The following is a 15,819-nucleotide window of genomic DNA, read 5'->3' on the forward strand; positions in this document are numbered from 1 at the left end:
CGATGATGGTTGTAGTAGATCCTCTTCGTCAACTTCAGCAGGAAAAACGAAGAGTCTTTTCCTAAGCTGCAAAATAATAAACTACTGACTACATATCATCGATGTAGTGGACAATATTGCAATATCACAGGTCAGAAATCAAAGAACAATTTTGAAAATCTATAGTCCTTAGTACCATGATGGGGTCTCGGCTGCCAAACAAAGTGGAGGAGAAGGGTGGGGTTTTCATTTCCCCTCTGCGAATATACATTTTCGACATAGAGTTGTGATTGAATGCGTAAAAGAAGCAGCCTCATGTCGTTTTTCATCCTCGCTGAGTAGCTTTGGAGAGGTGAAAAACTCCGCGATAGCTTCAGCCGCTCGCCAGCGAGCAACGGTAAGGGATATTTACTACTCTAATATTTCAACCTTGACCCTTTTGCGAAGACGCACTACATTCACTTGCAACTTTTTCATCTGGCTGATCAGTAGCAGCACCAAACAGTTGAGTGGCGTTAGAACGTGGAGGATGTTTCACTGCCATTTTCGAACCACAGTCAATAATTAGTGCCTGTCTAGATTCAACACTGCAAGACAGACATGTCGGGCGAAAGACCATTCCGGAATTTTCGGGATGACAAATGTCTCCATTTCCTCAACGACTAGCGTTTACAATATAGGTCAGTTATCAGAAAAGCTGCTTCATGTGTTGAATGACATTTTGTCGCGATCATCATTGACCAGTCTCCCATATTCCAGCATCAGTCGCCACCAAACCAACCTCATGTCCTCACTGCGGAGCACACGACGAGACCAGTCAAAGCTATTTTTGGCGATTCGTGCACCCAAAGCCCGGCCGTCAGGCTCCTGAGTCAGATACCGAACAATTTCGGGAAAGTCTCGTAAATCCATGCTGATCGGGATATAATGAAACCAAGGTATGAGCCAGTCGTCGTGCCACTCCTGGTAAAGAGTCTGTTTGAGAACTGCTGATTTAGACATGAGGAGGCGATAGAAGCGCCCGCTCAGACCGTTGCCGCCAAGATCGAGATTGTAGCGAGCTTTGTAGCCATCGGAGATATCGTCCCTTTGGCCTTCTTTGATATGCAGCTCCTGTTCTTGTTCCCTGCATGCGGGGAAGTCACATTGGATGACTGCAGAAATTCGTACGCGGGTAAAATTTGTGATGGCCGCAATAGAAGACTCAAATTCGACCCATTCAGAGTTTTTTGCAGTCAGTCGCCGCTCCTGACGTAGTAAATTGACCGGTAAACTTTCATTCATAGTCATCAAGGCCAAACGTTGGCGCTGGAAGTCTCGCCAGTTGTCAGCGGTTGATCGACCCCCTGTATTAGACCCGGTCCAATAGACGATATTCTCTTTTTGTTCCCAGTCAACATCCTGGTCTTCTTTATACTCTCCCAATCGCAGCTTTTCGGCATAAAATGGACTCGAATAAAGTAAATCATTGAAGCACGATGGTTTCGCCTGTGAGAAAACCGGAACCAAGGAGTGGGTGATTGTCATTGTTGATGGGTGGCGTAGTCCAGCGTGGATTTTATGGAGTTCCGGAAATTGACACACATCTTTACTGAGTGTGATATTGGATATAAATCCCATCTCAGTCAGGAACGGAGAGCGCGAGGAAAACACAGAAAGATCCCGAGCAGCAGTAGCAGGGGCACAGGATAATGATAATGTATCCCAGGTGTCCTGTCTGCCGATATCCAGGACATCGACATGCTGGGCCATGTTGGGCCGTTGTGAGGGTGGCACCGGTTCCCTGCAGGGATTCGGGCGCTTAAATCGCACCCAATTAGCAATTACTCGCGCACATACGAGCTGGCGCCAAAATATTTCAGACCAGTTTATCCTCTAGGCTCGAATAATACGCAAGGCACTGATAGTGGGATTTGATAGCTCAACATGCACATATGCCTTCACCCCTAGCCGATCTACCACGGAGCCCCGACTCCTCGCACTTTCAATCAAAGGAAATGACTGAGGCTGAGCTACCATATACTACTGATTGAATCAGAGTCGATCGCTCCTGAATTAAAGAGACTGTCTTTCCTTTCCCATATTCACCGCTAGGGCGCATATCCGCATATGCGAGACTCTTGACGTTGCGACTTGTTGTTTCCGTCCATCGAGTGTTTTCTGAGCTGTGTGAGATATTGAAGTGCAGCCTTCCATTTGTCCCCAGTGGTATTCATTTCCAGACGGTTTTTATGTGAGAAAGTAGCTCATGTTTGAATTTTGGCTTTTTCGCGCAACAAATTCCAAAGATTCATTCTGTCTCGTTATCCAGATATTGACAATCTTGCTTTACTTAGGGATGAACTACTTGACTGTATTTCCGACCGTTTGGCTCTGGTTGCCGCTCTTGAAGCATGCCTCCGCAAAGATTCCAAAGGCCATGACCTGGTCAAGTTCGAGCTTTGGGCCTGACGGGCCATGGAATGCTATCACAGTATACCTAGGCACGCACGAGGCAGAGCTTGCTTTGTACACTGGATCCGTATGGACGAGCTACGTGCTGTTAGACACGATATGCAAGAATACCACCCTATCATCTAACTGCTATGCAGAAGATGCTGGTGTATTCACCCCACTTGGCTCTTATACTTGGGACAATACATCTGTCACTCTCGAGCCTCGCATGACTTGGACAAACTTCCAATGGGGCGTGAGCGATGCGGTACCTCTCAGAGCCTTTACCTATCGCGCTCTGGACACTGTCAATATTGGCGGACTACAAACCTCGAACTCCAACATTGTCGCTCTTGAGCAAGGTTATCTGACTTACCCTAGCGGGAAATCGTATCCTTTGGAGGTGGGACTTCTCTCTTTGGGGGCACTAGACATCAACCAGAAATTTTCCAATTATATGGGGCCCGCCGTGAATGGTACCTCTGTCCCTGGTGCAATCTACGAGCAAGGTGAAATACCGTCCTACTCGTTTGGAATGCACATTGGGTCTCCAAGCCTCCACATCCCTGGCTCTTTGTATCTTGGCGGCTATGACCAAAAGCGAGCCATCGGTGAGGTATCTGTGCAGCCAATAGACAACAAAGTCCTGCCAATCGTACTACTTGACATTGGTATAGGGGTTGTTGAGGGAGGTTCTGTGTGGGGCAATTCTAAAATTACCGGCTTGATCGCCAAATCGAATGCGTCTTTGTCTTCTGACATGATTGTCGATGTTGACGCGACAAACCCGTATATCTATCCGCCTCGGAGCACATGCGATTTGATTGTCGCTAATTTGCCTGTGACATATCACAAAGACCTTGGCCTGTACATCTGGGACACGAATAACGAGAACTACTCGAAGATCATCACCTCTCCAAGCTATCTGGCTCTCACATTTGTCAAGAATGGGCTGAACACAGAGAAATTGACAATAAAGATTGCATTTGCTCTCCTGAACCTCACTCTCACAGCCCCACTGACAGAAGTGGAGACACCTTACTTTCCTCTCATGCCCACCGATGGTAAGCCTGTCTTAGGACGGGCTTTTCTCCAAGCCACTTTCTATGGAGTGCACTGGCTACAAAAATCTTGGTTTCTGGCCCAAGCTCCCGGACCCGATAGCAGCTTCCTCAGGAATGTTGTTGATATAAAACCGGACAAGACGGTAATAACGGGCACCAAAGACAGCTGGGAAGCGACCTGGGCGTCTTTTTGGACTCTTCTCCCATCTCCAGATTCACTGAATGGCACCGAAATGATCCCATCAACTTCTCCAAAAATTTCTCCCAAAGAAAGAAGCACTTTTGCTCTCCCAACTAGTGCAATTGTGGGTATTGGGGCCGGCGGAGGCGCTGTCGCCCTTGTCAGTATTATGCTGATCGGTTGGTTTTACCTCCGTCGTCGGCGTAAAGCCAAATTTGCGGCAGTTCGGGTACCACCGAGAAATGTTAGCCCAGCCCATACCTCGCCAAGATACCAACGAGAGTTTTTGCCCTTGAAGTTGGGAGCTGGGAAGCGTGACACCTGGCATGAGCTGGATAATGAGGTGGTCCCTAGAAGCCGGAGGAAAAATTTCGGCGTCCCGCAACATGGCCCATTCGTTTATGTCAGCTCACCTGCAAGACCCCAAAATGGTCTCGTGAGCCCTTTGAGCTAGAATGATTGCTTTTTCATGTACCTATATCAATCTGCCCGAGGTCATTCATGAACAGAGGCATTGGCAACGTCGTCAATTCTTTTGTGTGTGGTAGAAACAGCAGCCTCCAGGATGATAAGACTTATTACTGCAGATCAAAAGAGGCACCAAGTCCCATATTCTCGGTCGTAGCTGCCCGTGCAGAGATGTTGTGTCGGGGGCGTTCTTGCGAATGAATGGCTTCATTGCCTGCGGCAAAGTGAAATCTGGCCACATGGTTTTTTTTGACTATAGCGACACTTTGCTGGGCGAAAACCTAGAGGACAAATATATGTGAGAGAAAAAGCACGGTCTTCTTGGCGTTGTAGCGGCGAACGGAAATTTTGGAGAGGTGTTTGCTAGTCGCGTCGCGCGCCAGGAGTGGAAACTTTCTTGGAATTTTGTCGATATGTGTATTCAGCGCACCCTGCCTTCCACCTTTCCATGCTCGGGATGGTGTGAGTCAGATGACTACTGTGGTCACCCTCATGGCCGGTGAACTGCTGTTCTGGTAGTTGAGCCAACGACGACGGAAGTTCTTTAGAAGATGGAGAACTAGAGTCTTTGCCAAAAATTGAATGAATAAGATGATTCCGATCTTTTGTATTTGCATCAGCCGCTGCGAACTTCCCTTTTCCAGGCTATCGAAAGCTCCTCCGATGCTCATCTATCCTGCGGTGGGACTTGAAATCTACCTGAACGTTAATGAACAAGGATTATTCCGTGTCTGTGCCATTAAATCTTCGTTAGATAGTGAGATGACACAACTTTATATTGCGCATAGTTCTGACATTTTCTATATGATTCAAATGAATACCAGTTTCTAATTATCATCATTTGTGTTCTGCAGGATATTGCTTCGTCTCGTGATTGAGGGGCCAGCCAGTTATGTGCGCGAGGGCTTGACTGATCATGGTAAAGCAGGGGTTGACTTCCTATGTGTATCTTCTCTACAATTGATCTAGCACTAACCATGTTCTCCTTCCATTTAAAGTAATTTCCCTGAAGAGCGCTCAAAATTCAAGCCAATCGTGTCATAAAGAAGATTCCGCCTATAATCACCAAGAACATCACCCGAGTCCACAAAAGAGAAGGTGGTCAATTATGTCAGGAAAAAAATACCTAAGAATGACTTTTCAACGCATAGCAAAAGAAACTGATCCTAGCTATGTAGCGCGCACACACAATCGCCGTCTAAAGCGGATGAGGTGAAACAACTGCCGTTTTGCCTAGATCGCTTCCTTCAACTTCTGCCAAACGAATGCGGGGTACAGGACCATGTGCCACTACTGCAGCACTGATGCAGGTCTAGTGTGATTCGGGTAATCATTGAATCGAGATCAAGACGGAGATTTCCCCGTTGATGCTACGAAAAGAGCCTTGGCTGACTCCACATTTCTGGGGTTTCTTCAGCCCAGTTTGTTGACGCTTGCATTCTCCAGGACCTGCTAGCGTCAGCACATCCCATCCTACTATCATTCCAATACCGAATTCACTGCGGACGTCGACACACTAGTCTACATGAGGCTGCATCGGACTGGGACCTGAGAGAGCACTTGTGTAATGACAGGTCAAATCTCCACTCTTCGAAACATCACCCGATCGAAGTAACGAGCACGATGGACTTGTGGGAAAGTTTGATGACTCATGTCTGGAGTGAATCCAGGTCCACTCAGCCAATAAACTCACTTCTTCACCACCCAAAGTCACGACTTGCCATAAGATCAGAAGAACGAGGCCCGATTTTAAGAGACGTGTTCAATTTCTCCGTCCTACTGGAGCTCCATTTTACCGGCTCTGAAGTGGCCCCTGACCGGTTTGAAACATGCCACGTCTGAAGTATTTCCTACGTGCCAGTTCCCAAATTCTGATGCATCGGGTCGATTCCTACCTCGACACGGAGTTAGCGCCTGGAGAAGCAGTCTAGCGCTTCGTGCCGAAACCTGGAAAACCAGGGTTTATCGTATGAATGTACGATCCGTGCGCCAATGACGTTCAGATCTGATACCACACTGCCTGTTTCACGGAAGAATAATCCCAATCAGACACTTGCCTCGTACTCGTAAAGCCGGCAAAGCCAGGTCTGGCTATCAAATTATGCAGTCAAGAGCCGAGAAAGTCTGGGCAAAAGCCCGTCAGAATTTATAAGAGTGGCTGCATTCGCTGCTCTTCACCAGCCTGAGCTTTTGTGAGCAAGCAGCGAAAGGCTACCTTCGATCCATTCACTACGATTATACTTCGCTATGTTCAAAGCACTGGCAACGATACTGCTGGCTGAGCTAGTAGCTGGCCACGGCCATGTCTCCAACATAGTCGTCAACGGAGTGTCCTACCAAGGATGGGACATCGGCTCATTCCCGTACCTGTCGAACCCACCAGTCGTTGCCGCTTGGGGTACCCCGAATACGGGGAATGGTTTCGTCACGCCCTGTAAGTGAAATCTTTCAATCAAGTTCACCTCATTGCGATAGTCATATACTTGGAAGTTGAGCCTCTTGGCTCTTTCATGGCTCGGGTCTTCATCATTAGCCGAGCAACCAGACATCGAGGGTCTTTCAGTACTTGGGCATAGGACTGATCGATTGTTTTCTAGCAAACTTTGGCTCGCCGGATATCATCTGCCACCAGGATGCGAAGAATGCGAAGGGTCACGTCGTTGTCGCTGCAGGAGATAAGATAAACCTTCAGTGGACCACTTGGCCAGAGACCCATCACGGACCTGTAATCACTTATCTTGCAGACTGCGGTGGCTCTTGTGAAACAGTGGACAAGACAACCTTGAAATTCTTCAAAATCGACGGAGTGGGTCTCGTTGACGATAGTACGCCTCCCGGCACTTGGGGCGACGACCAGATGATTGCCAACGGCAACAGTTGGATGGTGGAGATTCCCCCCAAACTTGCACCGGGAAATTACGTTCTCAGACATGAACTCATCGCCTTACACAGTGCAGGCAGTGAAGATGGCGCTCAAAACTATCCCCAATGCTTCAATTTGCAAGTGACTGGGTCCGGCTCAGATAAGCCCTCAGGCGTCCTAGGTACGGAGCTGTACCGTGCCACTGACCCTGGCATCCTGGTGAATATCTACCAATCTCTGGCAAGCTACGCCATCCCTGGACCTGCTCCGTACACTGGTGCTATTTCTATCGCCCAAGCGACCTCGGCCATCACAGCTTCTGGTACACCTGTGACCGGGTCTGGTGCTGCCCCTACCACAACCGCAGGTAGCGCTGGTCCCGGGTCGGGACAATCGAGTACCACGACATCATCAACTACCTTGATCACCAAGACCACCACAACTACTGCTCCAAGAACCACCACATCCTCAGGATCAGGCTCTGGCTCCGGGGGTACTCAGACAGTGTACGGTCAGTGCGGTGGCTTCAGCTGGTCTGGTCCTACTGCATGTGCCGCCAAGGCGACATGTACTTCGTACAACCCTTACTACGCTCAATGTGTCCCGACTAGTTAGAAGACTTTTGGGGCTGATTGTAGAGGAGAGTTGGAGGTGACTTTGAATATCGATCGGTCATCTACAAATATCGCATGCACATGAGAACAATGTCTGTGATGGCCATGATGTCAGTGACTTGTCTGTGGTTTTCGATCCGATATGACCAATCTCTCAATGTTGACACTCATGATAGCCCATCAAGTTCGTAAAAGTGCCAGAAGTCCGTAACTAGGATCCAGTTTTTCAGTGGATCTGTGCTACTATAAATAGGATGTTCAAACGTTCAATATATCGATAGCTGTCCAATCCTACCTTGTGCGTGTTCAGTCCCTAGGCTGTACCGCCCCGTGGGTCTTTTGGGTGGGCCCCCCGAAAATACTCGTATTCTAGAACCAGTCAATGTTTACAAGAAAAGAGGCCCACTAGCACTCGAAAGTAGCTACGGGTGGTAAGTTCACACCCGCGTGGTGGTCGTGACAACCTGAAATTAGCCAACCTTGAAGGGACCTAGTGCACCCTCCAGACCCTACCGTTCTCGTTGTGTAGACTGCACCCCCAGGATTAAAAGGCTCCCCGGGCGTATTGGCCAGGAGTTCCTCATGGTAGGCCTGTCTACTCTGGGAAATAGCGTAGAATATAGCTTGCACTAAGCTAGTTCCTCCTGTAGCCCTCCTCCAATCGCTCCTCTCTCTATTGTCTGATCGTAGAAAGGTACACTACGAGGGCACTCTTTTCCATCTGTGTCTGTATAGGCATTGCGATTTTCGCCCTCTTGAGTTTCTCGTGGGCGAATAAAAGTTGCCTTCATGGGTTGTAGGAAGACACTGCGGAGCAGATTTCCATTGATGCCCCGACTCCGATGAGTCCAGATTCTATATCTTTTGTAAGGCCTCCCGCGCCACGGCCTTCGCCCGTGCAGGTGGCAAGAACCATGTTGGGGTCCGATGACGAGGCGGTCCCCGCTTCTCTCCTCGCCAGCTCGTCTGCCGGTTCGTTCCCTGGACAGACACTAAGAAATATGCTGATATCAGGCTGCAAGGGATTGTCATAAAGAAAATTGGGGCTATTCTTCGCTGCTTGTCGTAGTTGGTGAACATTCATGTCAATTCTGCAGTTGTACCTAATTTGGGCACATAAGGGCGCAGGAAGTACCTGAGCGATAGTTCAGACCCCACCATCTTCATAACAGTGATGTCCACAAGCTTAATCGCGCGTGGTACCTGTGATCCAGCCCTATGGAAGAGGAATGATCCAAGACTGGAAGATCTTCTCCACCAGCGGATGCAGCACAACCAGACCGAGAGCTCTATCTCGCCCTCTTTCTCTGTCACTCCCCACAATTTCGGGCCAAGAAGACTCTTTCGGAGACGAATCAACAAACGTGAGATTGAGAAAATCTTTCAGGAAGGGGGTTCGTTTCTCTGTCAGCCCCCAGACCGATTTGGGGTCCTTTCGAAGTGTTTGGCGATCTTTGAATGGGACACGGTTTTCGCCACAGCGCGTTGCGTCCAATGCTTCAGTTGTTAGAGATTGGAGGATCGTGTGTGACCAGGTATAAGAAGGACTTGAGAGACCCTTTCAAAATACTAACAAAGATCAAACAGTCTCAAGTATTTCTTTACCTTGACAATCCTTTCTCTAAAGCAGTTCTTCGCCTCAAACAATACTTCCAGCCATGATTTTCTCTCGCTTGTTCTATCCGTTGGCCCTCGTTTTTTGCGCGGCGGCGAGTCCAACCCCCGAGCTCGTCAGTCGGGGAACGGTCGGAAACGACAAGATCGGTAGGTTGGCTGTCTTCGTGTTTTGGTGCAAGGAAAATGCTCTTCTGGGCATTCCCTGCTTCTCAAAGTCGAACAATAGGCTAAATAAGCTCTATATCATAGACGGATTTCCTCAAACCGTGCCCTCGGGCACAACTGGCAAAGTGTACCTCGCCTACCAACCCGCCCTTTACGTTGAGAATGGCTGTGTTCCATTCCCCGCAGTGGACTCGAAGGGTAATACCAAGTAAGTGATGGCGATCCTTTCAAAAGGCCAGGCGACCGAAGCTGACCGGGTCGTCAATTTAGTGGCGGCTTAAAGCCTACCGGGGCTTCCAATGGTCAATGCAGCAGCAGTAAGGGCCAGATTTACGTTCGCAGTGCCCGCTCTGGGAAGCACTTTGCAGTGATGTATTCGTGGTACATGCCCAAGGACGAGCCATCCTCAGGCTTGGGACACCGTCATGACTGGGAGGGGGTTATTGTTTGGCTATCTGAATCTTCAGGCACCTCCGCCCGAAACATCCTTGCTGTTTGTCCTTCCGCCCACGGTGGTTGGGACTGTTCCAAGGATGGGTTCACTCTCAGCGGCACCACACCCTTGATTAAGTACTCCAGCACCTGGCCCCTCGACCACCAATGCGGCTTGACTAGCAAAGAAGGAGGCAAGCAGCCACTGATTGCGTGGGAATCGCTGCCGGCGGCCGCTCGCAAAGCGCTGGACTCTACGGACTTTGGGAAGGCAAACGTGCCTTTTAATGATGAACACTTTACCTCCAACCTTGCAGCAGCTACTTTCTAAACTCTGCCTCCGAAGACTTGGGCCAACTGAGCGAATGGAAACCTGGTAGGCCCAGTCCGCAACGTGGAGTATGTCAGATCATTGCAAGATTGTGCGCTTTCTGGATCACGGATTCTGAAGCCTACGGCAAGAATGAAGAATGCACTACGAGGGATCTGAGGTATGAACAATGAACTGAGATATTTCTTTAGCACTATGTACGTAAGGGTAGCTTCAGATCTATGTCTTCTCCTTCTATTCCGACCGTGCGCTTTTAGTTTTCTTGCTGCGTAGCTTCATCATGAGGAAGACAAGAGCATATGAAGAAATACAAAATAGCGCAGTGATTGCAGTCTAGATCAAGACGTCAGTTATCAAGCCTGGTGTGCGTCTCCGAGCAGTTACTTACATCTCTCCACGAATAATACCTTGCCTGTAGATTGAAGGTTTGCGCATATTCCGCACCGGTAGCGTACTGACAGAACGAGCAAGTGCTGGAATTTGAGTCGAGAACGTAGCCTGGCTGGGAGGATAGGAAGTCTGCCATATACTCGCCACATGTTTGACCGGAGGGCGCGCTGAAAGTGACGTATTCTGAAGGTTCGCATTCAACTTTGACATCCCACAGAATCTCGCCGAGCAGACCACCAACAAGGTAGGTGAAGGGGTCCAGATAGTACATCCAGTAACGCCAAAATGGCTGCATTTGACTGTACGGAACCACCACGCCGCAGAAGCTAACCAATCCTGCTCCGAGTAGAACAGGGTTCATAACAGCTGCGAAGTATTCGTTCGGGGCATATGCTGCAATGGCCTGGCCGATGGAGGTGTACAGAAATTCGTAGACTGAACAGGGCGTTAGCACTATTTGAGACAGAAAATGAGACAAATGGCGGGGTCTTACAGATCATCTGCAGATAGAAGTGGCCAGATATACTGGCTTTGATAGGCAAGCCAGCTGTGAAGTAGAAGCAGACAAAATACAATGTGGCACAGACAATCAGGTAGGGGATTTCAGCCACTGTTTGAGCACCGATAAATGCGATCCAGTGATAAGTTTTGGACTGGAGCCAAAGGTCAGTGACCTTCGAAGTTGTTTTCCAGGTGGATGAAAATCAGCCATCCGCTTGCAGACTTACTTTCTTCTCGCGCGTTTCGAAAATGTCTCTGTTCGCCAAGAAGAATGGCTGCATCTGATTGATACAACCTGGCGCAACGAAAATGAAATTGAAAACGGCAAACAGTCGCAGTTGAAGGGAAAATGTGCCGTCGCCAAGTTTCCAAAACGTGAAGCCACTGAACAAGGCAGCAAAAATATGGAGAATCAGCTTGTTCCACATGTAGTCCTGATATCCAAGATTAGCCTGATGCGAGTTGAGTAAAGTTATCAGCAAGACGAGAGCATACCGGAGATCGCCAGATCTTGAGGCTGAGACGGGTGGTAGTCATCTTGAACTGGAACCAATGACTCGTGGCAAATGGTGCAGTATCTTCCACGTAAGAGGAGTCCTTCAGTCCAGCTTTGTTAAGGGCCTCAAGTTCGGCGAGGGCCATTTTCCGTTCCTGGGATTGATTCCAGGTCTCCACCCAGTCGGTCTTCTCAGGCTGGTTGCCGCCTTGAACAACGTCGATGATAAACTCGGCTGGGTTGGCACCGGCGGGACATGGTGCACCATTACGAGCAAAGTAATCGAGAATCTTGCTGGATTCATTGCCAGCTAAGGTTCAAACAATCAGTGATCTGGTGGTTGACTCTGGCTTCCATATTTCGGTTCGAACTCACTCTCTCCAAAGTATGTCATTTTTCCACCTCTCGCAAGAAGCAAGAGACCGTCGAAAGCGTCAAAAAGAACCGCAGAGGGTTGATGGATTGTGCACTGGATTCAATCAGCACTTGGAGAGCGAACTTCATGATCAAAATCACTCACCAGCACGGCCTGACCGCCATCCACTAATTTCCGGAGAAATCGTATGATATTGAAGGCGCTTTGTCCGTCAAGACCAGAAGTGGGCTCATCCAAAAAGAGCAGAGAGGGCTTAGCTACAAGTTCCACGCCCAAAGTCACCCGCTTCCGTTGTTCGATGCTCAACCCCGCCCCAGGCACTTTTGAAGTTAGTTTCTTTTCGACATTTGGTCCTTACGGCAGTAAGCTCCAGGACTCTTACCTCCAATGAGCGCGTTTTCAATGTCTCCAAGTTCCAACAGATCGATGATGTGATTAACATATGCAAGCTTTTCCTCGCGAGAAGCAGAGGCAGGTTGTCGTAGAAGGGCCGAGAAAACCAGAGCTTCCCGAACAGTTGCTGTAGGCTCGTGCACGTCTAATTGTTCACAATATCCAGTTGTTCTCTGGAAGCTGATGCCTTGAGGTCGACCGTCAATGAGGATAGAACCATGCACTTCGCCAGAGTCTTTTCGCTGGGCAAGAACGTCAAGTAGACTGGAATTGAAATGTGTCAGCAAATTAAATCTTCAATTGGCCATCAAATTCACTGACGTTGTTTTACCCGCACCAGAGGCTCCCATCAGCGCAACAAGATTTCCAGGTTTCACGAAACCGAAAACCTTATTCAAGAGCTGTTTTCTTTCCCCGTTAAAGGCCACGTGATAGTCGAGGTCATGCCAGGTGAATGTCGATTGCTTTGGTGCACTTGAAGTAGCAGCTTCATGGGAATCATTCGCCGCTTTTTCTGTCTTGACAGGAAGCCTCCCATTCGTTTCGCTTCCACGCTTGTATAGGAGCATCGAAGAGCCGCTCTGGCCTTTCTTAATTTCAAAGCCCAAGGAGGTCAGCACTATAAAGAAGAACCAAAAACCGAGAATAATGCCAAAGCTCCGCCATATATGACCTTGGGAGAAATTGTATTGTTCACGAATGTATGCGGCGCCATCAATTATGCCTTGCGCGTTGCTCCCAGCTACCGAGCAAGCTCGATGAGGAGATGGTCCATCTGGATACCCGGGACCATATGGGATGTAGTATGGCTCTTTGCACACAAGTTCTCTGCCGACAAATTCGTTGGCCATCAAGGCCTCGAACGCATATGCGCCAGGATTTAGGTAAAAAATCCAGCGGAACCAAACTCGCATTTTATAAAAAGGGACGAGGTAGCCTGTGGATTTTCATTAGTCTCATAGAGAACTGATGTGGAATTTGTTGTGACATACCTCCGTAGACGAAGAAAACCGTAGATAAAAGTCCGCAAAGCTCAGCGGCAACCCCAAATCTCGAGCAAAGAGCGCCCACGGATCGAAAAAGCTGAACGAAACAGAGAGTCTGGCTAATGACAATTATCCAGTAGGTGAAGAACCGACCTGCGTCCATTTGCAAAGCTGCCATGAAGTACAGCACCAGCGAGAAACAAGTAACTTGGATCGTCACAACTGGAACATCGGTTATGGCGTTTGCGATGCAAAAGGCCGTTGGGCGATAAAATCCGAATCGTTTCTGGCGAGAGAGAATTGGACGGCCCATGAAAGAGGCTGTGGTTTCCGACATTGACTCCAAGAGAAAGTAGATGACAGGAAAGAAAAGGACACCGGGTCTTGTGAAAATAGAACCACTGTCGTTAGGTAGATTATAGAAGAGAGACCCGCAAACCAATGCTTGGATGATGGCGGAGAAAATCCTGACGAAGAGGGAGAATTTGTCACCCCACATAATTTGAAATTGTCGCAATGTGCAAGAGCGAACTTGATCCCACAGTCCTGCTGTGTAGACACCTCGCTTGCGGGGGAAGTGCTGCTTCCGCTGTTCGCTTCTAACAGCAAGATCGATGTCATCGGTCTCATGACTCAGCTTCTCCGGAGGGTAGATAGAGCCCATTTGTCCATGGTAGATATCACTCTCCCGATATCTTGACTCGAAATCCTCTGCGGTATTGGGAACCCGATCTTCCCAGCCAGAACGGACCATCCTCTCCGTCAGCACAGTGACAGATGTGAGATAGTCCGCTACGTTCGCGCCTTTGGGACACACGAAGCCCAGAGACTCAAAATAGTCCTTTGCTAACAGTCGTGGGCCATAGTAAATAACCCGGCCTTCAGCCAGCACCAAGACTTTGTCAAAGGTATCAAAAACGCCATTCCCAGCTTGGTATGTTGTCGTGACGATGGTCTTTCGATTCTCGTCTGCCTCTTTTCGCAAAAGCCGCGCGAACTCCAGCGCCGCCTTAGAGTCAAGACCACGCGTCGGGTTATCCCACATTTGAACGGGACTCTGTTCACAGCCATGTCAGCCAGGATGATTGGTGTCGGAGGGGTTGCAGAAACAGTTTACCTGTCCCGCCATCACCTCCGCTAGTGAGACTCGTTTCCGCTCGCCGCCAGATACACCACGAATGTATTCATTGCCAACTCTCGTTTTCTTTGTGTGGGCGATGCCAAGAGATTCGAGAATGTTGTCGCGTTTGTCAATGATGAAGTCTCCGGGAGTGGCCAACTCCGCCGGTCTTTTGTTGGGGATCTTATTGCGTAGAGCGAATTTCAACGTACGATTAACAGAAAGCGTGGGGAAATGCAGATCATCTAAAGAATCATCAGTATGAATGAAAATGGGAAATCTGTGTAATCGATGTCATGTTTTACCCTCGTTGTTAAACATAATCTGCTGACGAAATCGCTTCGCAGCTTTGTGGTCCATGCTCCCGAACCTGAGGTCCCCTTCGACCTCGCTGAATTGTTCCCAGTGATTAGACAATATCTGCAAGAGTGATGTACATCCCGAACCTGGGCGGCCAAGAACGAGAAGCTAAGTTCTTTGTAAGTATTGCAGTCCATCTGAATAATATATCGCCTGGTTTGACCGAAAGTACTTACCATTTCCCCCGGCTTCACCTGACCAGACACATCTTTGAGAATGGTCTGCCGTTGTCAGCTTGTACTGAGAGCGTGTATATTTGTCTAATGAGGTTGATCCTACCCGCATAGGTTGCTGCTTGCGCGCAAATATGTTGCAAAGCTGGCGAGGGTCCACAACAGACAAAAGCGTACTGCCCAGAGCTGCATTGGATGCGTTCACTCGGACATTAAGATCCCGGAAAGTCACGGTCAAATGCTTGCGTATATATCCTTCTGGCTCAGCATTTTCCAAATCAATGGGGGTCGCTGTTCCCGAAGATGAAGTGTGCATTCCGGAAAACAGTTGATGATCGCGCTTTTGACGGCTTGTTTAAATGAGTGACTGTTCGAGGAGTCGTATGCAGGGATGAGAGTTTTCGAAGGCTATCATGCTGTTGGAGCTATGGAGATCGAACAGACCCCTTCAATTTATGTATCCCATCCTCTCGTCGGACCATGACACAAAACGGGTCTCCTATTTACACATACATCCGACTGCAAATCCGTATAACCGAAAGGTGGAGCCGAAGCGGAATTAACTCGCCGCAACAAATGCTCCTTGAACAAATGAGCGCTCGCAGTGGGTGACTTCTCCGATTTAGTTCGAACGTCGCACTACGGAATTACAGGAGATGTCAGATCCGACACTTTCAATTTTGTTCAACGTGTGAGTTAGTCACGTGTCTGTAAAAGTGCAGTATTGTACGGCCATCTTCTCAAGGCGTTCATGTCATTGTTTTGGGTCCATTCTTGCTAGCCTGCCAGCACGAGTACATATCTCAGATGAATGTGTTGGTTATGGCACCTACGTAGGCAGGCATAGCTGTGTAGATCGTACCAGCCTTGACTCGGA

At 48.8% G+C, this 15,819-nt stretch overlaps 5 protein-coding genes across 5 annotated transcripts; 3 read left to right on the forward strand and 2 right to left on the reverse strand.

The window, feature by feature from the left end:
* Positions 1-681: 681 nt before the first annotated feature.
* Positions 682-1,731, reverse strand: POX_g09364 (uncharacterized protein; the record flags this gene model as incomplete). The annotated part of the gene is made up of 1 exon (XM_050118120.1): positions 682-1,731. One exon carries the CDS (start codon positions 1,729-1,731, stop codon positions 682-684), a length of 1,050 nt encoding a protein of 349 aa, XP_049966264.1.
* Positions 1,732-2,317: 586 nt separating this feature from the next.
* POX_g09365 (uncharacterized protein) lies at positions 2,318-4,111 on the forward strand (the record flags this gene model as incomplete). Its single annotated transcript, XM_050118121.1, has 1 exon — positions 2,318-4,111. One exon carries the CDS (start codon positions 2,318-2,320, stop codon positions 4,109-4,111), a length of 1,794 nt encoding a protein of 597 aa, XP_049966265.1.
* Positions 4,112-6,372: 2,261 nt separating this feature from the next.
* On the forward strand, positions 6,373-7,603 carry POX_g09366 (Endoglucanase-4; the record flags this gene model as incomplete). The annotated part of the gene is made up of 2 exons (XM_050118122.1): positions 6,373-6,559; positions 6,723-7,603. The coding sequence occupies 2 exons, from the start codon at positions 6,373-6,375 to the stop codon at positions 7,601-7,603; spliced, it is 1,068 nt and encodes a 355-aa protein (XP_049966266.1).
* Positions 7,604-9,260: 1,657 nt separating this feature from the next.
* On the forward strand, positions 9,261-10,147 carry POX_g09367 (NLP effector protein 10; the record flags this gene model as incomplete). The annotated part of the gene is made up of 3 exons (XM_050118123.1): positions 9,261-9,366; positions 9,469-9,592; positions 9,655-10,147. The coding sequence occupies 3 exons, from the start codon at positions 9,261-9,263 to the stop codon at positions 10,145-10,147; spliced, it is 723 nt and encodes a 240-aa protein (XP_049966267.1).
* Positions 10,148-10,381: 234 nt separating this feature from the next.
* Positions 10,382-15,258, reverse strand: POX_g09368 (uncharacterized protein; the record flags this gene model as incomplete). Its single annotated transcript, XM_050118124.1, has 14 exons — positions 10,382-10,480; positions 10,536-10,972; positions 11,031-11,190; positions 11,266-11,472; positions 11,534-11,844; positions 11,910-12,003; positions 12,055-12,230; positions 12,293-12,567; positions 12,625-13,240; positions 13,296-14,346; positions 14,407-14,654; positions 14,715-14,877; positions 14,946-14,990; positions 15,049-15,258. The coding sequence occupies 14 exons, from the start codon at positions 15,256-15,258 to the stop codon at positions 10,382-10,384; spliced, it is 4,092 nt and encodes a 1,363-aa protein (XP_049966268.1).
* Positions 15,259-15,819: the final 561 nt, after the last annotated feature.

This window comes from Penicillium oxalicum, chromosome VII (genome assembly GCF_001723175.1).
Source record: "Penicillium oxalicum strain HP7-1 chromosome VII, whole genome shotgun sequence".
NCBI lineage: Eukaryota > Fungi > Ascomycota > Eurotiomycetes > Eurotiales > Aspergillaceae > Penicillium > Penicillium oxalicum.